Source organism: Aythya ferina (genome assembly GCF_964211825.1).
Source record: "Aythya ferina genome assembly, chromosome: 18".
Taxonomy (NCBI): domain Eukaryota; kingdom Metazoa; phylum Chordata; class Aves; order Anseriformes; family Anatidae; genus Aythya; species Aythya ferina.
The window spans coordinates 1,511,419-1,523,966 of NC_140317.1; the positions used below are offsets into that span (position 1 = coordinate 1,511,419).

At 46.5% G+C, this 12,548-nt stretch overlaps 1 protein-coding gene across 7 annotated transcripts in view; it reads left to right on the plus strand.

The window, feature by feature from the left end:
• DNAH9 (dynein axonemal heavy chain 9) overlaps nt 1-12,548 on the plus strand; it is a 200,061-nt gene that overhangs the window by 15,369 nt on the left and 172,144 nt on the right. For all 7 annotated transcript variants that reach the window (XM_084491757.1, XM_084491762.1, XM_084491761.1 and 4 more), the window contains 7 exons: nt 569-719; nt 2,815-2,929; nt 4,849-4,917; nt 6,150-6,276; nt 8,745-9,000; nt 10,047-10,288; nt 11,984-12,119. In XM_084491757.1, coding sequence (XP_084347883.1) covers nt 569-719; nt 2,815-2,929; nt 4,849-4,917; nt 6,150-6,276; nt 8,745-9,000; nt 10,047-10,288; nt 11,984-12,119 — 1,096 coding nt within the window. The remainder of the gene's footprint in view (nt 1-568; nt 720-2,814; nt 2,930-4,848; nt 4,918-6,149; nt 6,277-8,744; nt 9,001-10,046; nt 10,289-11,983; nt 12,120-12,548) is intronic.

Here is a 12,548-nt window from a genome sequence, read left to right on the forward strand (position 1 = left end):
GCCTCTCAAAACAGAAGAGTTTCTCCAGCCCTCTGAGCATCCTCGTGGCCCTCCTCTGGACTCACTCTAATAGGTCCGTGCCCTTCTTATGCTGGGGGCTCCAGAGCTGAATGCAGTAGTACACAGGTGTATTTCAGATTTCAGTTCTGGAAGCTCAGGTTTTCTAGAAATAAGGCTATTTTATTTACCAATGAATCAATCTTGCAGAAAAACTAAATGGGTATTTTCTGAAAAACCTTAACATAAGTGTTTGTTGAAACAATTGTAGAAAATGATAGTATTTATCCTCAGGTTATTTTTGAGAAAATAACAAATTTTGAAGTGTTTGAAAAATGACAATTGGGATATGGTTCACCTGCAGAGAAAATGTGAGCTCTGTAATAAGGGGAGAGCTATCTGGAAAGAATAAAGAAAAGAGAGAATAGGTAAAGAAAAGAAATTCCCCTTCCCATGTGCCCCCTTGTTGCACATTAGTGAAGCACTTGGGTTAGTGAGGAAGTCCCAGTGGATTTCTCTGCAGAAATCAGGGTTGTGATTGTTTTCCCCCTGCTTTCTTTTCCTTGCACAGTTGCTGTACATGTATGGGAGCCTTTTGGAGCGGCCAGTAATCGCTGCAGATACTGCTGACAAATACTCTGTCCTCATTAGCATGTTCAACAGTGCTTTGAATGATGCTAGTTTGATCTACTCCAGGCACATCCAGGCAGAGCTGGAGCTCGGTGAGTAAATTTGATTATATAGATAATTGGATTTAGATGAATTTTTGGGGGAAAATAATCTGTATTTTCTAGGGAAACCAGAAAACCACTGCAAAAATTTTCAGCTGCTACATCTCCTGGTGGAAATGGAAATGCCTGGGAAATCTCTGTTCTTAGTATTAAAGCAAATAGTCTGTTGGGGGGCAGGAATATCCTTTTGTATGTGTATACATGGTATGTAGCTCAGGGTGAAGATACCTGCTGTGTTTTTCCCCTAGCAAGGGTGTGACAAGAGTTTTCTCTCCACATTTATGTGCTGCCTTTAACACTCCATGGGGCTTGAAAACCCACTCATGTGCTCCACAATGTGAATTTACAGTGTTTCCCTTGCAATACTGTAAATACAAAGTATGCAAGTGGGAGTTCGTAACCAAAGGTTTAATCAACCTTCTCCAGGTTTAGTATTTCCCATGTGTGCTGTAACAGGAGTGAATGGGTAGGGTTCTATTAGATTATGCATGGATTTTTGAGTAACAAACCATTCACTCAACTCAGAAAGCTTGTACAGGAAGCAGACAAGATCCAGAAGAGGCAACATTGGTGGAATTAGCACAGGTTAACAAAAGGAATGAGGAGATTAATTTAAGGGGGGTGTGGTGCAATTGCCTAAAGTAACTAGGAAAATAAAACTGACATTCACATTTTAAAGAAAATTTACAGCATTGAAGAGGCTTTCAGGGTAGGGCGTAGCTGCATTACCTGAGCGTTCCCTAGGCTTCCAACCTTAGATGCTATCGTGATGGGGGAACCTGGTGTGCTAGCTCTGAGGAACAGTACGGAGCATAGAGTGGAGTGGAGACACCATGGCTAGGCTCTGTACCAGGTGGGGACTCAATTGTTCTTGTGCACACCGAGACTGATAAGCTTCACTTTTTGCTACCCTGAGCCAAGGACCTGTCATGTTTTGACAAATGCTGTACCCTAGTGTACTTTTGCTCATTATAATATCATTATAATACCAAAACACATCTCCATCTCTAAAGCTACCTTCCTCCAAGGTGCGACCACCCCTCACTGAGCATGCGCCCTGAATTTCTCGAAGCCTATACCTTTAAATAGAGATGGGAAAACTTTTCACCAATCATAACTAAGATATGCTTGACTAGAGGCACTTAAGCTCCACCTAAGAGATAGAAAATAATATAAATTGGACTAAGAGAGAGGGGATGTCAGGGAAGATACCATCGTTAGGGGAGATACCATCCTGAGGGAATACACCATCCTGAGGACCTCCTGACTCCTGGGATCATTTGACGGGCTGAGGCTCTCTTTTCCCCCCATTGGGATGCCTTTGCGTGAGATTTTGGTTATACCGTGTGTCTCCGCAGAAACTTGGAAATCTCTATGGAGTTTTTGAGCCTTTTTAACACGTTAATTTCCAGGCTGCACGCCTGTGTATTTCATGCATGCTAGCTTGCTTTTGCAGACCGTAACTATCACTGGCAATCCAAACCTGTGTACCTGTTGCTGTAATAAATTGTGCACTGTTCCTAGCCGTGATAGTTCTCACTGAACGCAACTAGAGTAAGGGCGGTTATATGTTATTGGTGAATCCGTGACCGTGCTAATTTAGTGAATCTGACCAGACCCATAATAGTTACTGCATTATTGGGGAATCTGTGATTGTGATAGTTCAGTACCTGGAATCTGACCGGACCTGTAACAGTTAATTGGCTACACCCCTTCACACGACAGGGTGTTAAGTGGATGTGAGACAAGATGGTCAGAACTAGCTCCTGGTCAGAAATCCCTAAATCAGTGGTTGGGGGGAGCAGGTAATGCATCCCAGGCAAAGGATGCCTCTGTATCAGCTCCATTTCTAATGTTTACTGGGCTTCTCAATTGATTGGAGATGTTCCCAGGTCCTTATTCAAGGTCCAGAGGCACTAGGAGTCCTTTCCTGGTCGCAGACCTTCATCAGTGGATGAGATGCTGGGATTTAAGGGAGCAAGCTGGGAAGTAAGCATGGTTTTATGTAGATGAGTTGCTTTTCATTCATCTTTGAGGTTACAAATGCAGTATTTAGACAACTATCATTTCAATCTGCCCCCCCCAGGATCCCCTCCTGTGCACAAGAACATGCCGGTGGTAGCTGGAGCGCTGGGCTGGGCTCGGGAGCTGAGAGCACGAATCCAGGCACAGTTTGGTTGCTTCCGGCACATCACGCATCCGTGCGTGTCTGGCTAAGTCTTTTATGACCATCTTGATACCTTTTCTCTAATTAATCTGATTTTCTTTCTGTGTTGAATGTTATTCGATGGTTATAGCTGAAATATTTCTTGGTCAAAGAGGTGTGAAATGATAGTACTGGCACTTTTCAACTTCCCTACAATCTTTTTTTAAGGAACTCATTAACTGGATTTGTTTGGAAGTGGTTAAGAGGCACAGTGGGGTATTACGTGGACTTTTCGGCTTTCAGGCATAGTTCTAGGTTACAATTGAAAGACATATTGGAACCTTTTCCCCAGCAACCCCACTGCATGTGTGTTCCAGCACCTCCTTGGGAACAATCCAGTCCTGGGCTTCCAGCTCTGATTCTGGGATTGCCCAAGCTGTGAAGCGCCTTTGCTTGGGTGCTCAACTGGTGCTGGGCTGGACTCTTTTAAGATAGGCCAAAAGAGCTGAGTTTCAAGTTGGTGAATACGTGAGGACGTGACCTGGGCACTGGCAGAAGACAACTTGCTCAGTGTTAAACAAGGGAGAAATCTCCCAAGACCTAGGAAAGAAACTAGTGCTGGGATATTTTTCACCCGAATGTTTGTTCTTGTGGGTCTTCTTGGAGAAATGTGACCCCAGACTTGCATCTGCCAGCTACCACACCTGATGACACCACCTGTAGATTTAAACATTGATGAGACAGCATATAAAAGTGCCATAAGCAAAACAGTGTCGGACATAGGAAAACTGAAGACACCCCAGGGACTGAACCTTGTGGCTCACAGCAATAGCTTTGCTTGTGCTAGAGGTGATTCTGAGTAAATGGATCCACTTTTTTTTTTTTAATGTGCTTGACCCAAATAAGCCATGTCCATTAATGTCCAATATTTGCAGCCTTCTCTCACTGTGTGCTGCCATTATGTAAGTGTCTTTAACTGCACTGTTATTCTGCAATAATACAGACATCAATGCAATGAGATAGGTCCTCGGACCATCCTCAGCACAGAGCCCAGGTTATCACATCCTGTTTGAATCTGAATAGCAAATTTCACAAACCAAGAAGAAGGACCCAGACCTGCATTTTTCATTAATTTTCTTCCCTCTGTTTAGAGCAGTTAATAACATGCGTGCAGCAGGAGTGACATGATTCTGTTTCCTGCAATACAACTTGGAGAAGGATTCAAACAGAAGAAAGATATTTTTGCTGGGGCTTGATCACTGCTTGTCCAGTGGTGACCTCTTGAGCTCTTCCTGTGCTTTCAGCTGAACTTGCAGTAGACAGAAAGTGTCCTTTGAGCTCACTGGGAGTTTGCTAGGTTTTAAGCTGATTTAGTTTTTGTCAAAATATTCTCCAAAATCAGCAACTATTTTCAGGAATGTTGGAAATTGTGGGTGAACCTGTAGAAAAATTCTTAAAATAATTACTTTGACTGGTTGCCTCCCTCGGTTTGGAGGCATCTGTACAGCCTAGGTAGTGTGGCTAGTGTCCTGACTCCTACGCTGTGGGATGTCTCTGCTCTTCCTCGCTCCTGTGGTTTACGGGACGCAAATCTTTAAACTCAAGAAGTGCTGTTTGGTAAACAGGGGTTGCCATACTCTGTGTAAGCCCAGTATGTGAAGCTGGGAGCATTGGATATGTTCAAGAGGCCAGTGTTCCTCCAGTAGTATTGATCTCTTCTTCCTCCCTGTATGTGGTTCCTATTTTGCAGATTGCCATACAAACACACGAGAGAGGCTGCCCAAGCCCCAGTGCACTCTTTGTGCAGCAAATTGATTTTTGGTGATATGATGGGGTGAAATGCAATGTCCCCAGTCTGCCCTACAAATTGAAGGGTGATCTCGGGGAGGGGGTGAATACAGACTGCAGTCTTACAGAGCTAAACACACGTTTCCATGGGCAAAGTAACGCTGAGCTTTTTTGTTGTGCTACCAGCTGCCTGGACTCTGCTGAAGGAAGAAGGGTGATAGAAAAGTATGAAGAAATACTCCAGCTGCTTGACAGGTAAGGGGTGGTGCAGGCCAGGCTGTAGCTGTATGAAACAATGTTCTCTAACCCACCTCCCAGCATGTTTGCAAGCCCAAGGCCTGGGATGTCCCTTTCTAAGTCAGAAGAGGTCTTCTGATGAGAGAGGAGGAGGAATCTTTTTGCTATATGCCACAGTCTTTCTGTGATGTATTGTAACGTAAAACTTTCTTGGAAAGAATGGGTTCCGTGCAGCCTAGCATTGGTCCAAGATTCTGCTGGGTGTAGAAGCTGCTGTGGTAGAAAACTGCAGTTCACTGGAAGTCTGAGCTGCTTGTGCCCATTCCCAGCATGTATTCACACTGGCTGTAATACGTATTTTCCACAACTCTAAGTAGATTTATTGTCCCTCACTTAGTGACTTTAATTTTGACATTAAATCTGGACTGATCACTTTGAGCTTTCCCTTGGGATGAGACCACCTCCCCAGTGAGGACACATCTCTGCAGGGCCTGCTGTCTGTCAGCAGTGAAGAGAGCTGAGACACCTGACCCCTGGGGAACACCAGGCAGGTGGAAGCAGCCCTGTTCCTAATGATCAAAATAAGGAAAAAAAAAAAAAAAAAGCTGGGGGGAAGGAAAAAAAAAAGCTGATAGTTGTGGTGCAGCCTTTCAGAAGGGGAGATCCTGGGTGACTTCACCAGAGGTGCTTTCTGGGTGACATTTCCCAGAGCACTCAGGTGACAACGTGATTCAGAAGGGACTTTGTTGTTTGGGTGGTTGGTACTGTACAAGTCATGCAAGGAAGCAGGACCCAGTTTCAGTCCCCAGAAGTGTCACTGATTTCAAAAAGTGCTGCATTTCCATGAGGCTGATGGTCTCCTTCTCTAAGAGAAATGAGATCAACTGCATCCACCCCCCAGGATTTGTATGGTTTGAGGCACCTGTCCTGCATAGACACTTGGGAAATGCCCAGTAGTTGTTTATCTGTTAGGTTAAAATATCTAACTTCAGGCCAAATGAGCAAGTATATCTCCCAATCTGTTAAAAGTGGTACTTGGGTGTTTATCCTCCTGACTTGACTCTGTCACTGGTTTGGGGTATTTGTCTTTGGAATCAAGTTAATTGTGGGAATGGTGTGGATGAGTTTTCCCATCCTGCATGTTCTTCAGCCCTCAGAAATGGACTTTCATTTAATTATACACACATCCTGTGGGCTCAGTAGCTATATGGTGGATTTTTTATTTTTTTTTTACTTTTTTTCCCCTACAGGTATCAGGAAAAGCAGTATGTAGACTGGTCCCAGACGGTCTCTGAAAAATCACAGTACAACCTCGCTCAACCACTCATCCGACGAGATCCAGAAACCAAACTGATCGCAGTCAATTTTGATCCCCAGGTAAAAACTGCTGCCAGCTACCATTCCTGCCTGTCTGTGGGCATGTCTTCCTGCTGTGCAGTTTTTTTCTCAGTGTACCCCGTCATGTAAGTGAGATCTGGTGGGATTGGCATCAGATCTGTTCTGCTGACATTTGTGGAGTCTCTTCTATGATAAGTAACATGATTTTACCATCCTCTTTGTGGGCTCTATCTCCTGATAAATTATCAGGATTAAGATATAAACAGGGCAAATTCTAGTGACAACCAGTCACAGAAAGTCCCAGAGTACCCAATGTTTAACTGGTGTTGGCATCTTCAGATGAGACTTGCTACTGGTTTGGAGACTGTTGGAGCATCATCTACAGAGGAGGGTTCATGTTATGTGTATGTGAACTCTGGGTTTCCTGGACAGGTATAAAATACCCCATGAAGGATTTATTTTGTTACTGCAGTATTGTGCCTGTTGGTTTTCCTTTATTGCAGTGCATGAGGCTTAGAATAGATTTAAGATCTTTTCTCTGTCCCCTAGGGTTTCTCAAAACCCTGTCTTGAGCTCAGGTAGGATGGACCTTTTCTAGGGCAGATACCAGTAGTGGACTAAGAGCCTCTGGGGCCTGGTGGGAGCCAGGATCTGTGAAATGTAAAAATGCCATTTAATGGGGAGAGGTGGAATCTTAGGGACTAGGGACATGTTGGCATCAAAAACTTCTGTTTCCTGGGGTATGCTGCAGTTAAAATGTTTAGGTTTTACAGCTCATTCAAGCTTTGCCCTTAGCCAAAGGATTTGTCTTTTTCCTTGGAAGCTCCATGCTAAGGTGGGAGCCAAATGGCCTCAGGGGATATTTTCCAACCTGGTGAGAGGATTTGGAGCCTGTGATGTGCTGAGTATGCCTGCTCTCAGCCCTTGTGGCAGTCTTTGAGTGTTTCTGCACTGCTCTTCTCATCTTTTCACACTGAGGACTGTCCAGTGCCCCAGATGTCTGTTTAGCTGCCCCTTCATCCCCTTCAGAATAGATGTGAGCACCTCATTTTGCCTAGAAGAATGTATTTTCCACCCCTTCAGTGTGGAAGAGTCTTCCAGAACTTGCCTTCAACGGAGGAAGGAGAGTGAGGAGAAGACAAGTCCAGCCCCATGGTGGGGAAGTCCCAGACCTTCCAGTACAAAGAAGAAAGGAGGAGAACTTGGCTGCATCTCTCTTGCCATCTTGTTCCCTCAGCCCCCTGTGTTTCCCTTTCCTCCCGCTCCATTCTCATTCAGCCCCCTTTCCAGAGTGCCCTCTGCACCCTTCTTCATCCCTGCTTTCCTTCTTCTCATTGCATCTGTTGTTACTTTGGTACTGAAGATGCTCTAAGTGTATTATGAATTCACTTCCCAGGAAGTGTGCTGTCCATGTGTCTTGGCCAGTTCTGTTGGGTGTCACATTTTGACTAATGTAAGATGGTGCTGGGGAGATTTCAGGAACCCCTTCCTGCCCCTGGGGTCACCCAGGGCAGTGACTCCTGGCTGTTCAGTCCATGGATTTATGGCTTCACCTTCTTCTGTTTATATCTGCAGCTTCCCAGTTTTCCTGTCTGAAATTAGGGCAGGGAACTGGGACTAAAGGGCACTACTAGAATGGGATCAGAGGGTGATTTCTTCCCCATGCCTTCAAAGGAAGGGATGACACAATTTGCTAACCTAACAAGAGAGTGATTTTTAGAGAGCTGCCCCCCAAGCTCAGCCACAGTCAGGAGTGGTCCTCACCCTGGATGCTGCCTGTACAACATGCCAAATTTTTGTCGCCCTCTCAACATGTGCAGTTCCAGGAGCACTTTACCAATAAACTGAATGAAGATTTTTAGTCTTAAAAGTGATATATCATGCTGGAAGATCTCACTGTTCTTTTTGTTGCAAGAATACATTTATACTGGGTTTATAATTTAATAAACCCTCTTAGTGTAGCCCATCACTATTCAAACATGCAGTGGCACTGAGTGCTTTTGGTTGGGCTAGGAGAGGTCAGCAGCAGAAGGCTTTGCTGGAAGGTGGACACACTGAAACAGGAGTCGCTGGGTTTGGGCCATGGTATTTGTTTATGTTTTAAAGCCAGTCAGTCCCAGCAAAAAAAACAGACCCAGAGTCTGGTCCATCTTATCTTTTTCTAAGATAACTGTTTGCTAAGCTCTGCTCACAGACAAAATATCCCTGAAAGACTATTGATGAGCATGGCTGAGAGATTCAGAGTTCATCATGGCTTTTAGAGGCTGCATGGCTTTGCTTGCCTGGTTGTTAGCAAAGCTGTCTGTCTTTGGCAGGAAAGAAAATCAGAGGCAGAGATCAAAGGAAGACAAACAGTACAGATTATGAGGTGTCTGGGTGCTTTTCAGAGCATGCAGATTTGTGAACGAAACAACAGAAAAATCCTAAAACATTCAGAAATGATTGAAGAGCGTCTGCCAGTTAAATGGGGAGGATTGTCTTGTGTTCAGCTCTGTCTTGTTTTCCAGCTGTTTTCAGTGCTGAGGGAGGTGAGCTACCTGTCCGGCAGCCAGATGGGAGACATCCCACCAACAGCTGCAGCAATCTATTCCTCCAAGGAATTGTACCGACAGATGGTGGCCAACTTGGAGCTGATGGTGAACAGATACAACAAGATCCTGAAGACAGTCCTGGAGGTTGAGTACCCTTTAATACAGGGGGAGCTGCAGGATATTGACCTGAGGCTGAAAGAGGCAGAGGAAACACTGAACTGGAAGATGGAGGGTGAGCTAGCTGTGTGTTAGGGAACATGAGTACCCTTGGGTCTCATCACATTCTTCCATGTGCCCAACATCTGTCACCTGGTTCCCAGCTGCAGTTCCCAGCATGGCAGCAGAACCAGTGCTGGGGAGATGAAGGGCAGCGCCCTGCTTACCTGCTGTTTTTCTGTCGCCTTGCTCTGCTGGGGTTGTGGGTGGGATTCTACTCCCTTCAGGTTCAGTCTAGAGAGGACCAAATTTGGGTTTGTAAGAGCTTGCAAGGCTGAGATTGAAACCTCTGCTTCCTGTTTGTGCTGGCCACCCTGTGCCAGCCCAGGCAGCCCTTGTGTGGCTGCATGCCTGTGTACCCAAGGTGCTGCTTTCTCCCAGTCGTGCAGGGAGTGGAACCAATGGTCCAGCCATTTGGGACTGGGGTTGGCTTGTCCCAGTAAGGGGCAGGGCCACCTAGATAACTTTTCCTGAAGGCTGAAATACTGCAGCTGCAGGTCCATGCAGCTGCATGACTATGGCATGATTTAACCAGTGTTCTTGCTTGATCAGTTTTAACTGCAAAGCAGAACAGAGGAAGACAATTTGTTTCCTTTTGGTGAAAGCAAACTGCTCACTGGTGGAATATATATTTCTGTCATCAGGCTTGTGGTATGAACAAGTGTCTTCCCTTGGGAACATGCAAAGCAGAAGACCTTATGCTGAAGAATCTTAACCAGGGAGCTCTATTGCACAACACAGATAGAGGGATTTTCCTACCCTAAGTTCTCTGCATCTAAACGCAACCCTCACTGGTGCCTGGGACCGTGCTGTGGGTGCAAGGTCCCTACTCTAGTGATGGTGACAGGATTGCACAGCCTGGTGACTGTGCTGTGGCTTATTGAGGTAGGACAGAGCTGGCAGCAGCCTGGAGCAGGGAGTTGCTCTGTCAGTTGTGATGGTAAGTCCTGCATTAATGATGGGTAAGAAATACACGAGACCATAGGCCAAAAAGTCTAATGGTGTGTGAAAAGTTGTACCAGCAGCTCTGAAAACGCACTCAGTCATTTCATTTCTGGCCAGGTGTGTGGGATCACATCTATGTGGTGATGGATGCTGTCCATGACCTTGAGCGGAGGACACAGAAAGCCAAAAACAATGTTGAGGAAATCCAGACCATCGTGCGATCATGGGGGTCACCCATATTTGAGAGGAAAGATGGTAAAAAGGAGTCACTGCTGAACCTGGATGACTGTAAGGATCGTCTGGAAAAGCGCTACGGCCTGGTCCGAGAGTCAGGGCTAAGGATTCATTCACTGCTGAAGGTGAGGGGTGGGTGTGATCCCCAGGGGTTTGTTGTCTCATTACAGTCTCTGTGTCTCTCTCTGCTCTGTTGAAATTGTCCAGACCTATTTCAACTTAAAATTAACTCTCAACTCCTTTGCAAGATTTAGCCGGTGTTAATTAACAACAGTATTGATGAGTGAGCTGGTGTGACTGGATGGTGTGGTAGTGCTGACTGGGCACTGCTGGAGACCCAGTTCAGGGCAGGAACAATAGCAGCTGCAGCCCAGTGAACAAGCCCTAGCTCTCGTGGAGCCGCTAGAGGGGAGTCACGCATCAGGCTTTGGGATCCCAGTCAGAGGACAAATCTCCCTCCAAAATATATACCTGAAAATACAAAGGCAGCTGGCTGCAGCTGACCTTTCAGTTTCAGAATTGTTTTCCCACTGAGGGAGCAGGAGGTTATGCTGACAATCCAGGGAAAAGCTAAGTGACGGGAGAAAAGCTGCTACCCAAAATCGTGTGGTTTTCCAGCGACACTGCCATTGCTGAGTCTTCTTTGGAGTGCAGGAGAAACCCCAAAGCTCTGCTTCTCACCTGCCTGGTGTGATGTGCTTTGCAAGTTGGGCACAGCACTTTGGCTGAGAGGCCCTCTCCTGAGGGTCATCATCTGGCCTTGGACTCTGGAGAGAGCTGGCTGACCCTCCCTGGGACACCAAGCCCTTGCTGCTCACTGTGCCTTGCTGTCTGCAGTCAGTCCTGGGCCTCTCACGCCCTTATCTTTGCAGTCAGCTGGGGCAAGGATTTTGTTCTGCTGCCACTCCTGTAACAGGCTCAGACCCCTCCACCTACCACCCATAAGATGAGGACACCTCCTTTGGGGGGGACAAGGAGGGCATGGGCTTGTGGTGATGGCAGGAGGGCAGGCGTCACTCACATGGTGGCACCGCCAGAACTGTTTGCAGGGGCAGGAGAAGCAACAGTGAGGATATGGCAGGGCAGGGGACCTGATCACAGCAGAACCTGGGAGGCTGCTGAGATGGGTAGGGAAGTGGGTACACAGCCTGGCCCCGTGGGGATGTAAGGAGGAAACCCTGGGGGGATGGGTCTCTGCTGTGACCCAGAAAACCCTGAGTTTCCTGGCTCAACTGGATGAAGGGAGCACAGTGGGCTGAGGAGGGAGGTTGTTGGCAAACCCTTTGTCTTCTGCTCCCAACCTTTCCCTGTTTTTGAGGTTTTTAAAGAAACCCTTTCTTGAATTTAAAAGCTCTGTGGTCTTCTCAAGATGGCTGTTTGTAGGGCAGAGGTGTAAACAGTCTGCCGTGAAGGCCTGGTCCACTCAAGGTAACAAAGAGATGCCCAGAGCTGGATTTTCACGCACTGAAATGAGCCTGTTAGACCCTTGAGCACTCTCTGCCTCAGGTGTGCAAAGCAGCCTTGACCTCTGGGACTTCAAAGGAGGAGGAAAATATGTTGCAGAGCTGCTAAGTCTCTTCTGCACTGAGTTTGTTTTTACCTTCAGTTATTTAATTTGTTTCAGGTTACAAAGCAGTCTGTGGCAGAAGTAAGTAGTCATCTGTCTAGTCAGATGTTAGTAGTAACATCTGTCTGGTTTCCAGTCCGTCCATGAGGCCAGTATCCACATGCTTACTGGCACTTGTCCACAGCTGTGAGCAGCTCTCTTGTAGGACAGACTCAGCCCTTCTGTGTTTGAAGGTGTCTTCGTCTTCTTCCAGGAAAATCAGAGCCTCTTAACTGCAGACCCAGCATCTGATGTCTGGAAGGCCTATGTGGATTATGTGGATGAGATAGTCCTGGACGGATTCTTTACTGCCATTGAATGCTCACTCAAGTATCTCCTGGAAAATACAGGTAACTGATGGTCCCTCTCCTCTGGTCATGGTGCTGTGGTCTTGCGTAAGGGAGGTTTCTCGCTTTTCTTTGCAATGGGAGCAATGCAGTTTGTGGCTGGGGTCAGTGGGTTGTGCTGGAGGGGAAGGGAAGCGATGGCTTTTCTGTCTGTCTCTGTTGGGATTGCAGCATTTTGAATCCTTTGTGCACAGCAGAGGTGGGTTGCACTGAATGGAGCTGGAGGAAGAAGCATTGCAGAAGTCAGGTCTCTATTACTTGTTTCTATTCTGCACTCTCCCTTGTGTCTAGGAGTTGCTCTTTTCTTCCTGAGTTTTTACTGTGCCTCTTGTACTGTCAATAGCAAGCACTGGGGCAGCCTCCAGACAGGGTGGGTCTCCTGGTCACAGGGGGGAGGGATGGAGAGGACAATGCACCATTTGCAGGGATTGG